The sequence below is a fragment of the Lepidochelys olivacea genome, assembly GCF_965140295.1.
Source record: "Lepidochelys olivacea isolate rLepOli2 genome assembly, chromosome: 10".
Taxonomy (NCBI): Eukaryota; Metazoa; Chordata; order Testudines; family Cheloniidae; genus Lepidochelys; species Lepidochelys olivacea.
The window spans coordinates 46092728-46115721 of record NC_140420.1 but is presented as its reverse complement, the minus strand read 5'-3'; the positions used below and the strand labels follow the sequence as shown (position 1 = coordinate 46115721).

The 22994-nt window shown below is 54.5% G+C and overlaps 2 protein-coding genes across 2 annotated transcripts in view; one reads left to right on the top strand and one right to left on the bottom strand.

Annotated features, from left to right (window-relative positions):
• The window catches only part of DUOX2 (dual oxidase 2), an 86619-nt gene that overhangs the window by 24353 nt on the left and 39272 nt on the right, over positions 1 to 22994 (top strand). The window contains exons 7-8 of the mRNA XM_084640790.1: positions 22010 to 22120; positions 22844 to 22927. Of these exons, the coding sequence (XP_084496916.1) occupies positions 22010 to 22120; positions 22844 to 22927 (195 nt within the window). The remainder of the gene's footprint in view (positions 1 to 22009; positions 22121 to 22843; positions 22928 to 22994) is intronic.
• DUOXA2 (dual oxidase maturation factor 2) lies at positions 6207 to 12703 on the bottom strand (the record flags this gene model as incomplete). Its single annotated transcript, XM_084640379.1, has 6 exons — positions 6207 to 6499; positions 7643 to 7857; positions 8674 to 8887; positions 9474 to 9608; positions 11568 to 11625; positions 12557 to 12703. The coding sequence occupies 6 exons, from the start codon at positions 12701 to 12703 to the stop codon at positions 6300 to 6302; spliced, it is 969 nt and encodes a 322-aa protein (XP_084496505.1). The 3' UTR covers positions 6207 to 6299.

Genomic DNA, 22994 nt, shown 5'->3' with positions numbered 1-22994 from the left:
GCATTAGTGTCAGTGAGAATCAGACCCTCCGAGCAGGACAGCACCAAGCCCCTTCTGCTTTCCCGTTGTTTCAAGCACTTTGACTTTGTCATAGCTCTCCTAACATGGGGCCAATCCTGGCAAAACCGTTTGTTTTGCAATTTCTTTGACAAATGAAACTTTTAAATGAAAATGGGGTTTTTTTTCAGTGAAAAGTGTTATCAATTAAAAAAAAATAATTTTAACCAGATACATAGGGTGTATGGGTGTATGGATGAATGAACAGTCATTGAAATAAAAAGAATGAAGGAAAATTTTTTTATACCACCCATAATTCACCTGTGGAACTCACTGCCACAAGACATTGTTGAGCCAAGGACATAGGAGGATCCCTCAAAAGGATTAGACATTTCTAGGAATCAGAAGAATTCCATGTGCAGTTCCACAGGTGATTGTTTAGAAGGTTTCTAAACCCTGTCCATCAGGGCACAAGCTGAGCCCTGACATCCTGGGCTCAGGAGCAGGCTCTAGCCATGGATGGCTTAGTGCATCGTTGTCCAAAGTGGGGATGCTTGAACCCTCCTGGGAGGCCTGCCGTGAGGCACCAGACTGGATGGAGCCTGGCTTGGACTCGCTGTGGCAGCACCTGTGTTCCCCACCTCCATCCCGGGAGGAAAAGATACAGAACAGCTGGGCCCCTCTGACCAGTAAGTGGGGATCCCTCAGCAAGAGGCGTAGATGTGACCCTTCCCTGCTGTAGGAAGTGCACAGGGCTCTGCTCCCTGCCCACAGCCAGGAGGGAATGGAGAGAAGGAAGAGAGAAGGCTGCCCAGCTCCTCGCCCAGTAGCCAAGGAAGGGGCTGGGGCTGTCTCAGGAGGCTGTGCTGGGGCATGGTACCAGTGCATTGAAGACCCTATTGTCCCACCCTGCTCCCCCAGCACAACACCCCTTGTGGCTCAGCAGCTCTTAGATGAGTGCTGTAAGTCATACGGCACTAGTCTGCATTCCTCCACCAGGTGGCGTGCTGGCGGCATGCTGCCCTGCTTTCTCAGCTTAGCACCTGCTGGAAAGTGGTGCAGATGTTTGTCCACCATTCCAAACTGAGCGGTGCCCTCTGCTTTTTCCCGGCTTTGGTGATGGCTTATGTGACTTCCAGAGTTTCTGTGACTGGGGCAGCCGCTGTCTGCTCAGACCTGCCGCCTGTCCCTCCTTACAGCAATGGACCTGAGATTAGATCCCAAATTCCCCTCCAAAGATGGGCACTTGGGCAGTGGGATATGCTATGCTAGGCCACAGGGCTGCAGTCCAGGGTTATGGGGAACTATTAATTAGTTTGCTGAAGAACAGCAAAGTGCACCCACCGTAGGCCAGTGTGCACCCAACCAACCCATCCGACTGCTGCCCTGTCACGTCAGATTCTTCTAGCTGAGTGAGGCAGGGTTAGAGCATGTGGTCATGTGATTAAAGACTGGGTGGGGGAAGCAGAGGCACAAGGGGGCTGAACTAAGGCGGCCGAAGCAAGGTTAAAATTGGCATTTTCCAACTGTCAGGTGCTTGACTCTGCAACCTCAGTTATGGGTTTTTAATGTAATTTCCTAAGGGTGGAAAAGGCAAAAGTCCCTTCCAGTTATGTGCACCTGCAACCATTAGTTCATGACCTAGCATCATCAGGCTTTGAGGCCTGAGCGGTCAGTACAGGCTGCTCCCACGCGAGCCACAGAACTAACCTTGCCAGGGGGCCGTGGCAAAAGGCCGGGGGATGTGAATGAGCTGCTAATGGAGGCCAGCAACACACTGGGTTACCTAGACCTGAGTGGCCCTGTTTTACAGACAACGTAGCCGAGGAGAAAGATAAGTGCTGAGAGCATGGTGGCTAATGGATAGCACTGGGCCTCCTGCAATAATACAGTGGGTTCTAATCCCAGCTTAATAACAAAAACAGTGAAGGATACAGAATTCTTTAGCCTGTGTCGGTCTACAGATTGGGGCTGAGCTCATGGGCTCCTGGGTTCCAGCACAGTGCCCCTTCCCTAGCCCACAGGGGAAAACTGAAGGAGATGGAGGCAGTCTGGCTGGTGATTGAGCTCTATGTGCCAGGCTGAAGTGAGACACCAGGCTGGTGCATGCCCAGGGCTGGAGAATGTTGAGGCTCTGGGGCACACTGCTGAAACCAAGCAGACCCATACATGGGAGATGGTGTCTCAACAGTGTATAACTCGGAGCAGGGTGGATAAGGCCAGCAAAAGGCACCTCCTTGTTTCTTGGCCAGAGCTCAAGTCCTGCTAGAGCCCAGGGACGTGCAAGTGCTCTTGAAAGAAACCGTCCCAAGAATTTTTATATTGGAAAGCGTTAGTCAGCCTTAATACAGGGCTCTCTGCTTCTCCCCACATAGTGCTGTACAGCACCTCTCTTCCTCACAACAGGACAAGGGAGGGGAGCGCCTGGCTCAGCCCATGTGTGGGGGCATATGTGGGCACTCCAGCAGTAACTGGCATTTCCATAGAGGATGCCATCTGCCAGAGTCATGCTTCCATCTCAGACATGTTCTTAAGTACAGTACAGACAGTATCAGCTACTGGATCTGTTACCATCTCACTTCTGTAATGAGCTTTTTTTTTTTTTTTTAAGACGTTGGGCTATAACTTAACAGCCCATGAACCTCCACACACTTTTCTGCATGAACTGTTAGCTCCCCACAGTCACCATTCAGCTTCAGTGTTGTTGCTGCCATGTTTGCATAAACAAATCCAGCATCATTCCTGAAACAGTGGTGGTGCATGGTTCTTGACCTCTGTGGCCGACCTCTACAAGGAAGCATATAGCACGATCCGCACTAAAAGGAAGCAGCTGGCAGTGAATCAGGTGGTACCTATGAGCTCTGGGTAGATAACACAGATCTCAGAACAGCTGCCACCCTTTCTTAAACAAATCCAGTGTCATCCTGGAACAGTTGTGGATCTTGGGCTCTGTGGCGGACTGCTACAAGGAAGCATACAGCACAGTCCTAGCTAAAAGGAAGCGGCTGGCAGTGAATCAGGCAGCGCTTATCAGCTCTGGGTAGATTACACAGATCTCAGGGCATTACAGCACGGAGAGTGTGATGATATTTCTGGTAAATGGTCCACTCCTAGCAATGGCTGCTGGAGAGGTGGCAATCATGATGTCACCATGTCTTTCACAGTCTTTGATATCAGGGACTGCGAAACTGTCGTGACTCATCTTGTAATCCCTGAGATACAGCTCCCCTGCCCAATAAAGATTTTTGCCATAAGCAATGCCCCCGAATGTGCCAGATGTCATGCCCACAGCCTCAGGTAAGAGGATGCTCATTTTGCAGATGGGAAAGCTGAGGTTAAGTGACAAGAATTAGAGGCATAGTGGGCTCATGGCTTGGGTCCAGATCCTCCAAGGCATTTATGTGCCTAGTTCCCAGTGATTTCAGTGGAAGTGAGGAGCCTAAATACCTTTGATCTGGGTCTAGACTGGGGCCTAGATTCTGTGCTCCTCAGGCTTTCTACAGCCTTGCAGCCTCTGAATTCTGGGTCTGCTGAAGGCCTTCTCAGACCCTGGTGCAATTAAAGCAGCCCCTGGGTTGACATCCAGTGGGACTTGTGCTCCTAACTCACTTAAATGCTTTAGAAAATCCCATCTCACCTCTGCTTCAAAATGTGTCATTTGAAACTTGCAGGGAGGCTGATTTCAGGTGCTATTGAGGGAGTGGAAAAGACAGGAGAGAGCAGCCCCTCGCAGGAGTGATCAGCCCTGGGGCCTGGCTAGAGGTCTTGGAGGCTCAGATCCCACTACATGAATTGCCCTTACAAGCTGGCCCAGGCAGTCAGAAAAAGGGCAGGAGCCTGCACGTTGCTACACTTCTATTGTTTTTATTACAGTGTTCTTAGCATACACAAACTCCAAAACTCACCAGGATGCATCACAAATTACATGTGCCCAGATGCTGAAATGCTGCAGGGAATGTTGGATAAATAGAGGGCAGCCCAGCCGAGGGGAGCCAGCCAAGAGACAATGGAGTCTCCATGTGATGTGACGCCTGCCCTCATGACCAACTCAGTACAGAGAGCCGCCCAATCCCCTGAGCGGCTGCACGCCACAGTGCTGTCGGCTTCACTGCGCGCTAGGTCATCGCTTGCTTGAGGTCAGGCCCAGGTTTGGCAAAAGGAGCCAGGCCGCTTCAAACATACTGCTTTCCTTTTGTGCAGCCCTAGGTCTGGCACGTGCTCCTCCAGCTGGAGAGCCACTCAGCACCTCACAGGATCGGGCCCTGTGAGAAGATTCTCTTAGGAAGCCAGTCCCCACAGTGGTGTGGCAGTCTGTGCACAGTCCCATCCCCCATGCCTGCATTCCTGCTCCTAGCGCGACAGGGACCACCCCCCCACCCGCCAGACGTGCGGAGCAAGGGCACGGTCCCCTGCTGCCTGCCCACTGTCAGACAGTCAGGTGCTGTCATGTGACCACCCGCCTGTGGGCCCCACGCTCAGCCTTAGTATCTCCTTTACGGAGCTCGCCTGCCCCTGGGCCCTTACCCCACAAATCCTTTGCCCCAGCACATTCATGGACCCCCCACAAGCGGCTTGGATGACCACAGGGAGTTTTACAGAGGGTTCAGAGACCTGGCCCCGGGGTGGTGACTCACAGCACCAGGGAGGTGACGGCAGGGTCTCTGAAAGCCGTAGGTGATAGTGAGCCCAAGTGCTGCCTCCCCCAGGGGAACAGGGAGCTAGATCTCCAAGGGGTGGGGCCCCAGGTGTGTCCTAGGTCTCTACAGGGGGAACATGGGGGTGGGCTGGCCTAACACAAAGGATTGGCTGGCTCAGGTGCCAGCAAAGCTGTGGGACCTGGGGGTGTGACTGGGATCTGGGGGTACATAGGACTGAATCCATGGCTTTAGGAGTCATTCAACTTTGTACCCACCCAATGCATCTCTTTTTAAAGTGAAACCTTCCTAATCCCTTGTTCCAGCAAGTGGATTAGGCTCGTGGCTGTGATATTAGCTACAGGCAGCATACAGCGCCTGCCCCATGTGGCTGCTGAAGCAGGCAGGGATACACCCGTTTTAAGGCCAGAATGGACCATCGGATCATCTAGTGTAACCCTCCCATATGGCACGGGCCAGAGAACTTCACCCCCGTTGACTCGGTATTGAGCCCCATAACTTGTGTTATAGTCCTTTTGCAAGAGTGGGTGGGGGAGGTTCTGTGACCTGTAACACACTGGAGGCTGGGATGGTCCCTTCTGGCCTTAAAGGCTGAGGCCCAGAAAGATGCCAGCTGGAATTTGAAAACTTGCAGAGATGGAGAATCCACCCCTGCCTTCGGAGTTTGTGCCAGTCATTACGCTCCCTTACTGTTATCAACTGGGGCCTTCTCTCCACTTTGAATTTGGCTGGCTTTAACCTCCGGCCATTGGTTCTCGTGCTGCCTTTTGCTGCTAGAGTAAAGCCCTTTAGTCGGCAATGTTTGTTCCCCAGGAAGGTACTTCTACCCCCTTGCTGTACCTATACCTGCAGTTCCTGGCAGTGCTTTAGTGCAACGCTCCCCTGCTGTCTTGTCATGCCAATATTCCAGCTGCCCTCGCAAACAGAGAGAGAGGTGCAGTGCTGACCCGCAGGACTGCAGCAGGAGGCAGCTCATTAATTAGGGAACCGTCACTTCATGGCTTGATTATTGTTCTTTGCAATCTCCCCCTGCCCCTGCCCTTCCCCCTGCCCCTGCCCCACCCCATCCCCTGTCCATGGCTGCTCATTGAACATACTAAACAGCTTCAATATTCTTCATATTGGATTTGGCCTTTTCAGTCTGTTACGTAGAATACTGGATGCCAGTAGCATTTCAGTCCCGCCTGCAGGATCCGAGTGTGTCTCACATACTTACTGTATGTGGGGGTCACAGCCTCTCCATGCGAGATTCCAGTCCCCCGACTCATGGGTTCAACATCTGTAGCCAGGTGTGAGTCCAGTGGGAGAAGGGAGGGTTTCGACCTGACGCCAGAAAGGGTGCGGAAGTGCAAGCAGAAATGGCTCCTGTGAACCCATTTGAGCAGAGCAACTATGCAGCTCAACACGTGTGCTGAGTCCCTGCTGGCTACGAGGCAGCGCCTTCCCTTTCTCTGGAGGCCGCTGGAGAGAAGATGAACTCGGAGGGTTCTCAGCCTAGCAGAGCATGGCAAGGCGCTCGCTGATTTTTGAAGTGCCAACAGGATGTGCAAGTTCAATCTCGGTGGAGAGCCGGAGAAGGATCTGGACTCCATAATGCTCCGCTCCCTCGAGTTTAGGGTCCAACTAGGGAGGGCGGAGGAGCTTCCTCTAGACCGCCTTGATGGTCAGTGCAAAGTTGTCATGAGGATTCTTTTTGCTTGCCCAGAAGTGGGGGTTGCCATACGCTTCTCCCAGCATCACATTCCCTTCCTCTTCGTCCTCACTCCGGTCAAAGAAGGCTTTCAATGCCTTAGGTCGGAAGTAGTGCAGCACAACCACCATCACCCCAATCAGGAAACACAGCAAGCCTGGAAGACACAAGCAACGCACACACACTCAGCAAGCTCCTCTACTGTGCACCCTCCACAAGGAGGGCCCCTTGGGAGCAGCATGTCCCTCACGCAGGGTGACAGATCACACCCAGCTACCAGCCCAGGACACATCCCAGCTTCCACCCAGTTGATGCCCCCTGTATGTATTCTGACAGGCAAAAGGGAACGGCCTCCAAATGGGGAACTATCACACCCCCTTCCGCCTCTCACTGCAGTGACGGCACCATGGGCTGCTGTGCTCTGCCCCCCTTTCAAATCCTATGCCACACCCTACAGCACCATCAGCTGGACGTTTTGGGGAACATACATAGACTGTGGGAATTCTTACCACTTGGCCCATTAAGTGCATATAAAATCCACAATCTACTGAAAAAGTCCCACAGTGGCCTGCCAGCCCACTCCGCCCACCACTGGGAGCGATGCTTTTCACTGTGCAGAGGAACTGGTACTTTCATTGAGCATGAGGCCTGTTTCTCCAAACAGCACCGGAGACCAGGCTGGCTGGGTGTGAGCGATTCAGAGCCGAGTTCCATCCGGAGCTGCCTACGCCAGCGGGTGCTGGCAGAGCTGCGGATACAGCCTGCTTGGGAGAGCTGGCTGGAGAACGACAGGGTTTTTTTGTGGAGAATTGTTTTCCTTTTGATTTTTAAATTTCCTGTGATTTTTTTTAAAACTTAACAACAACAAAATAAAAAGTTGGTTTTTAAAAAACCGTTTTCAGTTAAAAAATGAGGTTTTAAAAATCTAAACCAATGTTTTTCCAAATGCCAAAACTTTTTACCCAAAACTAATAATTTCTACCAAAACATTTTCAGTTTCTGGGGTTTCCAGGAAAAAATACCAGCAATGTCAATCACAATCAAACATGTCCAATGAAAAAATACCAGCTCCCAGGCTCCGTGGGAGCACGCACTCTCATTGTATCAGCCCCAGGGGCAGCTGCAGAGCACGGAGCAGCACAGCCAGGTTCATAGCTGAGGACTCTGACCCTCACGGGTTGGCTGTGAGGGACTTAGAACTGGACAACAAGCAGCAGGTGCACAGAAGGAATCTGCCTCCTTCTCAGCTGCCTGGTCTCTCCTAGAACCACATCACAAACAAAGCAAGTGTGATGCCTACTTGTTGCAAGCGTGAGCCAGAAGGATGCCCCGTAGACAGTCTGCAAGGAGGCTGGACCGAACTGGATGGCGCACATGGGGGAGTTCCTGACCGTGGAGAAGGAGAGCAGCGAGAAGATCATGAAGGCCCCAGTGACCAGGATCATGTAGCCCCCGTAGACCAGGACTGGCATGGAGAACAGCATGTTGGAAATGAGCCAAGCACAAAATGCCACCCTGGTGGGAACAGAAAAGCCACAAAATGATGAGACCCACACACAGCCACTGGAACAGGCCAAGACAGAGGGGCGGTACCCATGGACAGAGCATGGCTCCTAATGTGGGACATGGCTGTTCCTTTGTAGGGGGTGGGGCAGCTTTTCTCTGTAGTTCTGCAAAGGGCCAGGAGGTGCTGAAAGCCATGCCAGGGGCAGGCTAAGGGAAGAGACAGACTGCAGTGAATTCCGCCCCCTGCGCTCAAAGTGGGTGGGCTCCAACCCTCAACTCCAAGTCAAAAGAAGGTTCCAAGTCAGATCGGAAGGACCATATTTCCAGTCTCGCCTGTCTGTCTGTCCAGCCCCCGTGGAGTTCACCCGCAGTCTGTCCACCCACTCATGCTTCCTGGCCGTAGGCAACAGGGGCCAAGATTTTCAAAAACAGGAGCCTAAAGTCAGACTCCTCCATCCATATTTAGGCACCTGCCTGATCCTCAGCAGTGCTGAGCACTCTCTAGCCCCACTGGACCTACACCTGTGATCCCCAGGGCCTGGCTTCTGCTGCAGATTGACTTGGGTGCTGTATGGTTAGTGTGAATGGACTGACTGGTGTAGACCCCATTGCAGCTGGGGGGAGGCAGGCACTGCTGCAGGCCATGTCTGCTCCTAGGGAATGGGAGTCCAGTGCTGGCTTTCCAGAGGAGTCTCCAGGCACAGCAGGCTTTGCTAGCAAACCCATCTCACTTGGAGCAGGCCCGGGGCCAAACCAAGGATGCCCAGTCTGTTCCCCTCGGGAAGGGAGACCGTCCGGCTCCCTGTGAAGAAGGACGAGGCTCACCAGAGAGTTGCTGATGTGTAGTGGCCGGAGATCCTGTACTGGATGTACACGCCGCAGGGGCTCTGCCGGCTGAACTTCTCTGCCACGTACAGGATGGGGCTGGGCAGCCCCTTCACCAGGCTCTCCTCATAGATTTCGTCGTAGTTTTCTCCAAAGCGCCAGGCAAAGTGCTCGTTGTAGTTGATGGTTTCATTGATCTGATTCACTGGCTTCCCTGCAGGGAAGGGAAGCATCTCGTTAGCCTTGGGGCAGAACAGAGATTCCGCACTGTGTGGGGTTCCAGGGGGCCAAGCAGTAATGGGGGGGCCAGTTAGTTACCTTAAAGGCAGGGCTATTGCTGAGCTTACTGCCCCTTCATACCACCAGCCTGCCTTGAGTAGTTCACCCCAGAAAGAGGAGAAGCCCCATTGTCTCCCCTTCCCAGCTCTTCCCAGGCTGACCAGGTCTGGTGAGTTGTGTGTTATGGATCGCCCAGAAGGCAGAAGTCAGACAGTACTGACCGGGTGATAAGCAACTGTGCTTTCCGCAACCAGAGATTGGACTGCATGTTACAGGCAGTTCCCCCCGCCCCACACAGGACCTAGGCGGCCCAGCAAGCAGACTGGTACCCAGCATGCAGTGGGAGCCAGAGGAGATGTACAGGGGCCCCTGCAGCTGGTAATGGAGTCGGTGGCCTTACGACAAAGTGAGGGCCAACGGCTCATGCTATGATGCCCAAAGTCAGGGTTGGAGAGAAATCCCCACGGGCTGTGCACATGGGCCGCGTTTCACTGGCTGATGCATCCCAGCGTTGCACTCACCCACTAGCGTGACGTTGACTCCCCCCAAGCCGACGTGCAGGCCAATGTCTGCATTCACCATGGTGCGGCTGAAGGATTTGTAGGAGGTGTTCGCTGTCACCTGGCCAGTCTCCCAGTCCCCGGTGAACTGCACAGCTGGAAGGGGAGAGAAATCGTGGGTGGAGTTAGTCAGGGGCTAGCACCAGGCGCTGCTGCCCTCATGATCACCAGCTGTGGGCAGAGTCTGGGTTTGTAGGGATTACAACTAAGCCATGGACTCTGCGCAGTCATCAGCCGGCCAAGCTCCAAAAGGCCCTGACTGGCTTCTCATACTGAAATAAGCTCTTTAGGCTCACACCTAGCCCTGTCTGGGATCCCTCCATGCAGAATTGCCTGGCCCTGTGGCAAACAGAAGCAGAGAGGAGCCTGCACATCTTGGATCCAAAGGGTCACTTTGACTAAGGCATGTTCCAGCAGGACCTGGGAAGCCACTCACTGGCAGTGGTGCAAAGCAGTGGATGTGTGGCCTAGTGGAAAGAGCACAGACCTAGGAGCCACAAGCAGGGTGCTCAGCTGCCCTGTGCTGCCCCCCTTGTTTGCGGAGCTGCCCACTTTAAAAAAAAAAACAAATAATTTATTCATCCTTGAACCTTTCAGATTTTCAAGCTCTAAAGATGAAGCCTGTACAACCTCCCTGTCTCAGGCAGGTTCAGGGAGACGCTTGGGGGGTCTGAGAGTCTATGTGTGAAGGAGTGGAGCAGAGGGGATGCATCAAATTGTCCCCCTTCCAGCCCCTGGGGCATATCTAGTTCATGCAACCTAAGACCCCTGTAGAACAGGCCTCGAAGGGGGTGGCGTGGCAGGCACAGACCCTAGAGTTCTCAGCACCCCAGCTCCAATGACACTGCACTGCCAGGGAATGGGGGAGCCGGAGCTGGGGTGGTCTGCAATGGGGGGGCCTTCAGCAGCTGCCTGAGATCCATGCAAGGCTCAGGGGCTGAACCTCGTGCTTCTACTGTGGAGGCACAAACCCAGACCTGTTCCTTTCACCCAAGGGGAGAATTCAGAGGAAATGCCCCAAGGGCAAACTCTGAGATCTTGCTGTAGACACACTGCAGTCCAGAAGGACTTGCAAAATGGTGTGATCCCCAAGTACTCAGGACCCGCCCCCCCAGTACTTGCTGGGGATCACAGAGCCAGAGTGTCTATCTATGGACTCCAAACTGGGCTTCCGGGTGGTGCCAGACAGAGAAATCCTTGGCTTCGGCTCTGAAAACGATTAATTATTCTTGTGTGCCCAAGCAGCACTTGGACATCTCGTTATGCTGAGAGCAGCATGTGGCAGCTCTCAAGTGCCTCAGGGAGGGTGGACTCACTCCCAGAGAAGGGGGTGGGGGCTGTACCCGCTGCTTCACGCCCCTTCTTTGACAGGCAGTCTTCTGCATTTCCTCAGAGTGCCCCCGTGGCATTTGGACTCAGGGAGCAGCCTGTAAAAATGGCAGGGACCCATCTCTAGGGCTATCGCGTGCTGCCAGTTATAACAACACTCAGCATCTCTCCAGCAGCTGCCTTCTAAGGGTCCCAGTGTGCTTTACAAACAGGAATTCAGCCACTCTCAGCATCCCTGTGAGAGGCGCAAATATGATAGTGTGTGCATGTATGTGTACATGACTACTGCCCTCCACTGGCTGGCACCAGAACTGTTCAGCTGTGTGTCATAGGCCTCCCTCCTGCTTACAGCCATTCTCCTGTAGATCACATAAGGGGCTGAGTGTTTGGGCACAGGGGGATTCGATTTCTATTCCCTGAGAAGCTCTGAGTGGCCACAGAGAGCAGAATAGTGACAGCCACAGCATTCCTAGATGGCCATGCATTTATTAAAATACTATCAAGCCCATTATAGAGATGGGGAAACTGAGGCCCAGACATGTTAAGTGACTTGTCCAGGTCATACAGGAAGATTTAGTCAGAGCTGGGAAGAGAACCCAAATTGCCTGTGCTCTAACCACTAGCCCATGCTTCCTGTGCACACACCCAAAGCCTCCCTACCAGGAAGTGCCCCTGCTCTGGGAATACAGCCCTGTGGGTCACTGGCTAGTTCGAGGGAGCACTTACCAACAATCACCGCCCCAATGAAAAGGCTCAGGATAACCCGGAGTAGCCAATACAGCCTCTGTGAGGAGAGAGATGGAAGGGGGGTCAGCTGTAAGGAGTGGCCCAAGGGGTCCTCAGTTCTCTTGCAAGTGAGTGAATGTAACAAAATCACTTAAAAGGAGCAAAGCCATTATGAGACTAAGTTCTCTGGGACAGGGGCAGAGGCTCTTGCACCTGTTTGTGCAGCACCTCGCACCAATCCTGATCAGGGCTTCTAGGCACTACTGTAATAGAAATAACCAATAATGTCATTGGATTTACAGCAAAACTGCTGTGAGGGGGGAGAGGCCAGGACTTGAGTAGCAGGAGTGCAGCCTATCAGAGGGGAGGGGCAAATGCAGGGGTGTGGGAAGCCCAGTATTCGACTAGCATGGGGTTGTGGGGCAGGGCCATGGTGCCCTAGCAGAGCTGGGGGGGCAGGGCTATGGTACTGGCCTAGCAGGGGGCTGTAGGGCAGGGCTGAGATACCCTGGCAGAGCTGGGGGGCAGGGCTGGGGTACTGGCCTAGCAGGGGGCTGTAGGGCAGGGCTGAGATACCCTGGCAGAGCTGGGGGGCAGGGCTACGGTACTGGCCTAGCAGGGGGCTGTAGGGCAGGGCTGAGATACCCTGGCAGAGCTGGGGGGCAGGGCTATGGTACTGGCCTAGCAGGGGGCTGTAGGGCAGGGCTGAGATACCCTGGCAGAGCTGGGGGGCAGGGCTGGGGTACTGGCCTAGCAGGGGGCTGTAGGGCAGGGCTGAGATACCCTGGCAGAGCTGGGGGGCAGGGCTGGGGTACTGGCCTAGCAGGGGGCTGTGGGGCAGGGCTGAGGTGGGGGTGTCAGTGCCCGCATGCAGTAGGTCTGGCAGGTCAGAGCTCTCGGTCTCTCTGTTCCCGAATGCGTTGCACGGGAGCGGCTGGGGCCGGGGCGGGGGCCGGGGCTGGGGCTGGGGCCGGGGCCGGGGCACTCACCGCTCGGCCCCGGATCCCCGGCAGGATGAGCAGGAAGCTGAGCGCCAGCGACAGGAAGACGGCGATGACGATGATGGAGCTGACATCGAAGGCGAAGGCTTTCCTGGGCTGAGGGTAGAAGGGGTAGACGCCGTCGAAGAGAGTCATGGTGCGGGCTGGGCGGAGGGCAGGAAACCTGAGAGAGAGACCGAGAGAGACTCAGGCGTGCCCGGGGCCAGCGTGTCTGAGCACCGCCTGGGACGCGCTCCCGGCCGCGGGGAGGGGGCTGGGATGGGAACGTGCCCCAGGGCATGAGTCGCGCCGGGGGCCAGAGGAAAGGCGCCGGCCAGAGGCGCGGGGGAGGCGGCGCTCGGAGCAGGGCTCGGCTGCTCTGCGGGCCCGGAGGTTGGGCCCCGTTCCCGGCCGCGGGCGGGGTTTGGGGAAGCGGACGGTGCGGGGAAAGCAGAGCCACGTCCCCACCGAGCGCGGCTCTGCTCCCCGCTGCTCAGCCTCCCCCTTCCCCTGGACAGCCCGGACCCTAAGGCAGCCACCGCTCCGCGCTCGGCAAGGGCGAGCTGGGTCCTGCCTGGCGGTGCAGCCGCGGGAGTCAGGGGCTTTGTATTTTGCGGTGCGCCTTGCAACCGCACCCGTCGGAGCGATCTCCCGGGCTAGCGGGCGCCCTGACCCGCCGCAGGCTGGGCTGTGCATTGGATCTCTCCACCTATAAAGCTGGCTTTGTGTTAGCCCCGTTTGCTGGCCCTGGGTCTCAGATACCATTGGTGGGTATCGCTACCAGCAGCAAGTAACCGCCCCCCCCCCCCCCCCGTTCCAGCCTGGCAGAGCAGAAATCCTGTATGCACGCCAAAGGGTGAGAGGTGTTGCCCAAGGTCAAAGAGGGAGCAATGGGCAGAGTCAGGATTTGGCTCGGAGTTCCCAGCTCTCCCCCCCACCCTCGACTGGCTGGAGCACAGGAGTATTGGCTGGCATTTTCCAAAGCTGCCTAGGAGATTTAGATACATTTCTGCCATCAGCATTCATGGCAGCCGGGGCTGTTCTGTCCAGTTTGATTATTTCTTAAGATTGTTATGTGATTTCTTTAGAAAATATACAGATTTAAAAAGGGTATTTCTATCTCATGGATAGTCCAGGCTGTTTCTCACTCTCCTCTTTCTCACAAATAGCGAAACTGATTTTGCTCAAACTTTCCAGCAAAAAAATCGTTGCATTCTTCCGGGAAGATTCCGGGACAGTTCAGCCCCAAAGAGGAAAGTTTCGGAATATTACAACTCACTGAAAATAGATGACGGTTAGAAGGGGCAGAGCAAGGGAACCTAAACTCAGTCGAATAAACACCTGACAAGAACTCTGAGCTTTATAATAAGGAATTTAGCGTATGCTAAATATATATACAATACAATATAAATAAATAAATTAAATAGTAATGTGCGCTAGATTGGAATCTCTCCGTGTGTTTGGGTTTGTCTACACAGAGAAATTGACCGCAATAGCTACTGTGGAATAAGCTACTCCACAATATCTCCCATGTAGGACCTCTCTTCTCCGGAGGAGAAGTCACTTTATTCCAGAATAATTAACGCATTTCGAAAGCGGAGTAATTATTCGGGAATAAAATCACATTTATTCCGGAGCAATGATTCCAGGAGAGCTTTTCCGGTCGATTCCCCCGTGTAGACAAGCCCTGAGTTAGAACCCACCCGCCTTCTCAAGCAAGGACTCCAGTGGGGTAACTCGCAGGGTAAGTGTGAATTCGGGAATCAGGTTCTGGTTAAACCGCTCAGGCAGCTCTGGGGTGCTGAGAAAAGCCCGGTACGCTGATCAGACGGTGTCCAACTTTAATCGTCGAGCGGCAGCCGGGCATTCCCTGGATTGCGCAGAAATGCCTCGCTCTGGGTAGGGATCTGCGCTGGACCCAACGCACCGGCCCCAGCCTCATCATGCGAGATAATTTTTTCAGTTCAAAAAACAGCAGCCCCTGCCTCGTTGCCGAGATTTCCCCTGATGAAACTATTCGGCCGTTACAAGTCGCTGCATTTGGACTGAAAATGTCTCCTGATGAAAAAGGGGGGTTTATATATAAAAATATTATTTCTCAATGAGAAATTTCAAAGCCAAACAACCATTTTCATCTGGCTTCATTCCAGATGGAAAGTTCACTTTTTGAAAACTGAAAATTCTTTGAGCTTTCAAAATTCTAGCAGGGGCGAGGTTTCACCCTCTCTGGGGTTGGATCCAGGATTTCTAGACCTGGGGGGGGGGTTCGTTTTTCCTCTTTTTCTTTTTCTCCCCTGAAACTTTTCAAAAGGCTGGGGAAAGATCGCAGAGCTGTAAAAAAACGAAACTTGTGAATTCTGCGGCTCCGACAGTATCCAAAAGGTGAAGAGACTTTGAAAAGTTAGAGTGAGAAAAGAAAAGAAAGCAAAGTTGGCTGGCACGGGGTCATCCTAAGCCATTCAGCGGCAAAAGGAATCAAGGGGGAGCAAGCGGGAAGGGGAATGAAAATCAAACCCTGGTATTTTGAGGGGAGGGGCTGTTGAAAACTGAATCGGAACCAACATTTCGCTCCGAATCCCGCCACCGGGACAGTCCGGTTTGTTTCCCAGCTCCCCTGCAAAAAGTGTCCCACGAAAATTCTCCCTTGGCAATTTCTCTCGGGGCTAGAAGCGGGTGTTTCGGCTGGCTCTGGGGTGCCCCAGACGGGAAAGGCAAGTGATGAGATCCCACCCGGCCGCCAAGGGCTTCTCAGGGGATAGCCAATGCCCTGTCTGGAGGAGGAGGGGGAGTCAGCTCGGATTTGGCTTCACGGCTCTTGCACCCACACGTCCCCTGGGAGCGGGGTCAGGTAAAGGGGCTGTGGGTCATGTCCCCAGGGATCTTCAAGAGGGGACACAGCCAGTCCCCATGGGCTGCACTGCGGTAGCCCCGAGAAGCCCGGAGTGTTTAGCTTCCCCCTTGCAGCCTGCTCCAGGCAGAAATGCGCTAGCAGGGGGGAGCATCTCCCTGCTGCCTGGAGCCCCAGCCCAGGGTGGGCGCCTGCCCCTCGCTTACCTGTCCGGCAGGGCAGCGCTCAGGGTCCAGCAGTGCTAGCAGTAGCCCGCGGGCTGCTCTCTTATAGCCCGCCCGCCCCACCCTGGGGTGCCCGCCCGCCCCACCCTGGGGTGCCCGCCCGACTCACCCCGGGGTGCCCGCCCGACTCCGGGGGCCGGTGACTATGCAAATAAGGCAGCTGGGCCCCGCCCCCCAGCTCTTCCTCCTTGGCGCGCGAGCCGCCCAGTCCCACTCTGCCCAGAGCCGGCCAGGCAGGAGGCACCGGGGCCGGAGGGCTGCGCGGCACCGCACACCAGGCGCACCCGCGGTCCAAGTGAGTGCGCCGCCCTCTTGGGGCCGGGGCCCTGGGGTCGGGAGGTGCCGCAGGATGCACCTGCTGCGGGTTGGACCGGGCGCTAGCGGCGCGGTGCTCGCAGGGCGCCGCTGGGGGGCGCCGCGCCCCCGATCGGTTCACACGTGGGAGCTGTGGCGGCAGAAGCAGCATCCCTCCAATTTTGCTACCAGTAGCGGCTTCCGCCGCGCAAATGCGGCCTTTTGGGCTACCCGTCGGAACTTGCTACCACCTGGTCCAGGGGCGCGAATTCGGAGCGATGAGGGGGGGTGGCCTTGACAAGGGGCAGGATTTGCTTCCTCTTTGCTAATTTGCAATTGATTTATTTGATTATTGAGGTGCGCTGTGGGAGCCCAGCTGTGCGGGGGAGAGGGCCCTGCCGCGGGCAGGTGGCGTCCCTGGGGAAAGCCGGCCTGCGCCCGCCGCCCGCAGTCCTGGAGCCGCCTGGCCAGGGCAGATGGAGTCCGGCACAGCCGTTGCGCAGCCCGCCTCCCCAACGCGGGTCGCTCCGCGCTTTGGAAGTGCCCAGACCCAAGGCGGAGCGCCAGGCGCAGCCCCCCCACCGGGAGCTCTGCCCCCTCCCCGCCAGTGAAATCTTGGCCACGGGGACTCTTCGCTCTCCCGGCCAAGGCCCCTTGCGCAGGGCTCAGGGCGCTGGTGGAGGAGCTGGGCGGGAGGGTCTCTGCTCTGGGGAGGGGCCGAATCCCCGGCTCTGGCCTCCGCGGGGAGCCGCGCGCGGGGCTGGCTGGCTCTGTATTTCCCTCGCCGAGGCCGGGACACAGGACCGAGGCCCCTCGGGACGGGAGCCTCCTTTCCCTGGCCCTTGGCTGGGCACCTGGGCTCCCCTGCACATTCTGTCCCCTTTGCTTCCGCCAGCTGCCCCCGGGCAGGGCTGTGCTGGGCATCCCAGCTGCTGGCTGTGCCCTGGCCAGAGGGAGGCGGGGAGTCAGATCAGGGCCCCAGCGCCTGTTCCCCGGGGCTCGCCAGGAGCCTGCTCCCCGTCCGCAGGCTGTTTCCCGGATACCCCCCCCCCGCCGCCCCCAGCCATTCAGCGCAGCGAGGCGGTCCGGACCCAGGCGATGGGAATCTGCCTCCTCGGCACGTACAACCGCCCTGTGGGGCTACCGAGCCCCCGTGGGTTTAGTTCTCTTCATACTCCCGGGGTCCCAGACCCCCTCCGGCCACAGGGACAGCAAGCCCTGGCCTGCCCGGAGACGGGGCTAAATCCCATCCACCCCATCCCCTGCCAGCCAGCCCTGAGCACCGTCTGGCCCCAGACGGTTTCTCACCCAGCCGGATTGACTGGGCGCTGCTAGGGGCCCATTGAGAAGCTGGGTCTTGGAAATGTAATCGGGGGCCGGGGGGGACTGAATGTGCTGCAAGGTTCAGAATCCCTAAAGCAGCCGCCAGCCGGCATTCTGCAGCGTTTAATCTTTTGAAAAAAAGCAGGGCACTTTACATCAGAGCCGGGGCTGAGACCAGCTTCCCGGAGCTGTCCAGTACCCTGTGCTGCGCAGCTCTGATTAACTGAGCAGAGAGACTTTCTGGGGTACTTGGGAGCAGCCCCCGTCAGCCTCCAGGGTTCCTACACAGGGGGGTGAGTGTTTGGGGAAGCTAGTCCCTCCCCTCCCTTTTCAATACACAGCAGCTCAGCCGTGGAGGGCGCTTGTCCTTGACTCCTTGCCAATTCCTCCTGGAAGCCCTTCTTTGGCGTTGAGGGTTTGTTTGCATCACTCTTATCTGGAGTGCAGTTGCTGAAGTGTTTGCTAGGGTCCTGCGGTTTTGGATAGGATTCACTGGACGATTTGATGAAGGGCCTGGAGCCTTTGGAGACATCAAGGGAACCAAGGAGTCCCACACCCAGGCTCCTAGCAGGAGGCAAGGACCAGGGCTTGGCTCTGGCAGAACCAGGGTTCCGTGTTTTCATGGGGTGGGGAAGCTCAGAGCTATAGTGGGGTGTGGGCAGAGGAGCAGGATCAAACCCCATTGCTGGACAGGGCAGAGCTGGCTTTTTGAATGTGCCAGCAGGGATCTGAGACACAGAGAGTGAGTGACCTTCCCTGGGGCAGAACTGAGACTAGATTCCCTGTCTATTGTTTACCTCCCAGCACATCCTCCCTCTCACCACAGTAGAGGAGGGGTTTCAAACCTTGCAAACTCCCTGTGGGGCTTCCAGGGCTTGTGGAGCCTGCCTAAGTCTGCAAACTGGTTCCCCAGTCAAAGCCCAGTGTTTTCAGGAGTGGTTCAATAAACAGGCCAGAGAGCTGCTAGATGCCATAATGCAAGGCATTTGTTTGGCACGCCAGGGGCTGGCCTGCATTTCGCGAGCTACGCTTGAGCTCACCAGCACCAACGTGCTTGTTCTTTCTCCATGGTGCTGGGAGAGAACACTGGCCTGGTTCAGAACGAATACATCCAGGAAATCGGGCAAATCAGCCCTCAGATGAGTAGACATCAAAGCAACAAACTGCTGCACAGGTTGGTTGGAGTGCTAGGTGGCCACGCATGGGAAATAGACTCCCAGGCTCAAGGAGCACCACCCCCAGGAGACCACATGATTCAGGTGCAGAAGGTCCTCTTGGCAGGCCTGAGTCCCAGAGTCCTAGCTAGAACTTGGTGGGATAGACATGCTGAATGGACAGGGCTGGTGCAAGGATGTTTTGCACCCTAGGTGAAACTTCCACCTTGCACCCCCCCCCCCGCCCTGAGGCGGCCTCCCTGCAGCAGCTCCCCACCGCCCCCTCTCCCCTCGGGGAGCCGTGCAGCAACTCCCATCGGCCCGGGGAGCCATGCGGCAACTCCTCGCCCCAGCTCACCTCTGCTCCGCCTCCTCCCCGAGCACGCCGACACCGCTTGTCCCGCCTCCCAGGCTTGTGGCGCCAATCAGCTCTTTGGCATGCAAGCCTGGGAGGGAGAGAAGCAGAGCGGGGTGGCGTGCTTAGATGAGGAGGCGGAGCAGAGGTGAGCTGGGGTGGGGAGCGGTTCCCCTGTGCGCCACCCCCAAGCCGTTACTTGCTGCAGGTGGCCCTCCCCGCACCTCTCTGTCCCAGCTCACCTCTGCTCCACCGCCTCCCCAGAGTGCGCTTTTGGCAGCCCCAAACCACTTGGCGCCCTAGGTGACCGCCTAGTCCACCTAGTGGTTGCACCAGCCCTGTGAATGGATAGTATGGAGAGTTCCCAAAAGGACAGGCAAGGAAGTGGAACACGGGAGCCACCAAAATAATTTTGGTTAATTGCTCCCCATGAGGATTTTGGGATCTTGGTCCCTATTGAATACTCCCCACAGTCTTGGTCAGTTGATAGAGGCTGGGTGGATCTTCCGGGCCAGGCCATGGAGAGATGAGAATCCCAGATGTATAGGGTCAGCCTCCCTGCTTCACAGGCCTAGTACAAATCCCCCAGGCTGCACCAGAAGACAAGAACAAAAGAACTTTCAAAACTCATGTCGGCTGGAACTCTGCATGAGAGCAGAACCTTTCTGAGACAGTGAAGGGACGGGGAAAGGGAGGAAGGATGGGCTATTGGACAGTGCATTTGGTTTGATTCCTGTGGGACCATGGGTCAATCACATAATTTACCATGTGTCTCTGGTCCCCAGCTATAAACTGGGGATAGCACTTCCCTATTTCATGGAGGGAATGTTAAGATAAATCCATTAGTTACTCATGTGCTATAGAGGATGGAGCATTGAACTTGGGTGCAGGAGATCTGGACTCTATTCCTGACTTTGCCGCTGACTTGCTGGGTGCCCACGAGCAAGTCACTTCTACTCTCTGTGCCTCAGTTTCCACATCTGTAAAATGTGGCTAACAATAGCAACCTCTTTTATAAAGGTTTCAGAGTGGCAGCCATGTTAGTCTGCCACAAATACTCCTTCTCTTTTATAAAGTGCTTTGAGAGCTACTGATGAAAAGTGCTGTATAAGAGCTAAGTATTACCCCTGAGAGAATGAAAAACTTAACAACCCTAACCCTAACCCATCCCTGAGGCATGTGCCCAGCTCATCACATTTACGTACAGAGGAGAAGTATGTGAAGTAAGTGACCTGAATGGAGAGTGCATTGGCTAATGCCATGGCAGGAAGAGCACAGTATAAATGCCTTGCTGGTAGAGACTAGAGTCTCTCTCTCTCTTTGCAGAAATATATGACTGGACACTCCCGCTGTTGGCTAGCTTCTAATAATTTTCCTTGCGTAACATTCCATCTTTCTCTGCTGTTTATCTTATATTTCTTTAAACTGGACCAGGAGTGGAAATTTCCTGTTCATTTCATACCAGCCCAGATCCTGTTACAGTCTGAATCTACGGTTTTCTGCTTGTGAGAAGTAGCCATTTGTGAGTGTCTCTTTCTACTGGTGCTACGGATAATGCTGTAGTAGGGATTCACAGCACTAGTTGTACTGGAGCTGTCTGAGTTAATGTTACACCCAGCTGGCAATTTTTGAAAATTTGGTTGTAACTCTTTCCTCTAGCAACTATTCTGTCAGCTGATAAACACGTACTCATATGCATACATAGCCATACTGCTTGCAACCGAAAGGCGATGTCGCCTTTCTGTTTTCGCTGTACTGTGCTTTTCAAGGTAGAGGAATCTTTCAGTCGTAGTTCAATCTTAAATCTATATGTCATGAAGAAGTAACTTTCTTTCAAAAGCCAATGAAGTGGTTTGCTTGTAATAATACTTGCTAACGTATGGCTCTGAGATCAGCTGAGAGGAGATTTATACAGTATTATTTCTCATCAGCAAAGGAACATTTGTTTACAGTGTCTCAAACCACCTGTAATGGCATCATGTATTCAAAGGGCAACAAAAATAATGGGGTTTAGAGTGTGTATCTCCTCTTCCAGGCAAACTGAGGGCCTGGAGATGGTATCTGGTTTTGTGGGCGTAGATGCTAGCATTTAGATCTTAAACTACTACATTGGAGTTAGAGGTGCACATGCTATAATTTGTATTTGCTGCTAATAATAGGAGAAAAGTTTCCGGTATCATTAACTGCAGATGCAAAACTGAACTGATAAAGATTATGGTCCAGGTTGAGGGGTTTCTAAAACTCAGGTACAATACATGCGTTCCATTAGCCTCTATGTAAAAACCGTGATACACCTGGAGTGTCACTTAGGCCTGGAATGTGGGAAAAGATGATTGTGTAATCTTTGTCAGAAACTATGTCCAGAAAACGGTTTATCCAAACAATGTGACTTCTTGCCGAGGCAGTGCATTGAGGGGGTCCTTCCACAGAGCAGGTGAAAATAACTTTGGAAGCAGACCCACCATGCTACTATTTGCTGGACGTGCACAGCAAACATGTGAACTCTGCAACCGCTTTCCCCTGATGTGCAGACCTGCTATTCAGAACTGTGCCTTATGGACAGGAACACTATAGAAATACATAGGCAAGATGCCTTTGCAGACTGCTGGTCTCCACCCTTAAGATTTCTGCCTCAGAAGCAGAACAAGTGTTAAACTGGTTGGATGATTTCAAGTACTGACTCCAATCTAGCATGTTAGGGGAATAAGCTAAGTCAGCCAATGGAAGCTGGCAGCGAGAGGAGTGCATACTAAGTCCTGTCCTGTCTCAGAGATGGGTATCTAAGTCTAGGCTGCAGGGAGGCGTCCATCCCTCCTAGAGATCCACGGTTGGGAAGCCCTTTGGAGTTAAGCACCTAAGGCATGTTATGTGAGGAGGTGCATCTCTCTCATAACTTTTAAGCCTAGTGGGTTGGTCACCCACCTGGGATGTGGGAGACCCCCCCAGTTCATGTCCCCCCTCTGCCTGATGGGGAGAAGGGATTTGAACAGGCATCTCCCAGCTGAGTGCCCTAACCACTAGGTGATGGGATATTCTGACATGGGGCTGCCTCAGTCTCTCCTGTTCCTCTGTGGATAAATAATTAAAACTTTATTGGAGCCAGGGGATTGAATCCTGGGTCTCCCACATCCTGTGTGCATACTCTAACCAGCAAGCTACAGCATCATTCTCTGGCCCCCTGCACTCTGCGAGACACCAAGGCCTTCAGAGGTTTAGAAATTCTTTGTGGGGCTCCAATTCACCTGCTTTCCTCTCTGTTTTCAGAGGCATCAGTGGGAGGGTCTCCCAGGAAAAGTACGACCGTCATGGCCAGGACTAACACTTGGATCCTGGCCTTGGTTGGGTGGCTCCTTTCTGGGACGTGGGGCGCAGTGGGTAAGTACCATTACCTTGCTTCCATCACCCCCCATCTGTGGTTACTGACATATTGGAATGCCCCATGTTTTCTCACTTCTGTTTGGGCTTCTTTGATTACAAAGAATCTACCGCCCAAGGCCACGTCTCTTGGGGGAGGAGGAGAGGTGCTGAGATAAGGGTGTGTCCTGGCATGTGATTGTGGGGTGGATGCCCTGGCTCTGTTGTTTGCTGTGACTACTACTCTGTGGGCAAGCCATGCACACTGGTGTTCCCTATGCAGGGAGTGGGACATGTTGGTATGGCCCCTTGGCTTTGATTGGTCAGTAATATCATTTTGCTGTTCAGTTCACTCGCAGCCCTGGGGTCTGATTGGCTGGGAGGCAGTCCGGCCCCTCACTCTGAGAGAGGTAAAAGTCCCATGACACAGAAATCCAGTGTTCCTTGTGTAGCAGAGGGAGTTATCTTGCCCCGCTGGGAAGCATGTTCTCCTTGCTGGCAGTGAGGTGTTGCCTTAGCGACCCTTTGGCAGGCTGGGCTACCAGCACACTGATCCAGGGCCCCTCTCAATGTTTTGTTTAAAATCTCAGGAGACATTGCTGTCAGTTTTCTCCAACTGTGGCTGTACAAACCAAACCTGCATCCTGTTCCCTGGGTTCAGTCCCCCTCTCCCCTATAACAGCTGCCACTCACGCTACATGCCATCCCAGCTGAATATGGCCCTGGGGTCTGGTGTCTTCACAGGTGCTCAAGAGAACATTCACTGGGAAGTCCAGCGCTATGACGGTTGGTACAACAACCTCCTGTACCACAGCCGCGGCTCTGCAGGTGAGTGCGGGAGCATGGGAGGCCAGTGCTGGCAGCAAGGCCAGGCCAGCAGCTTTGACGTCTTCGG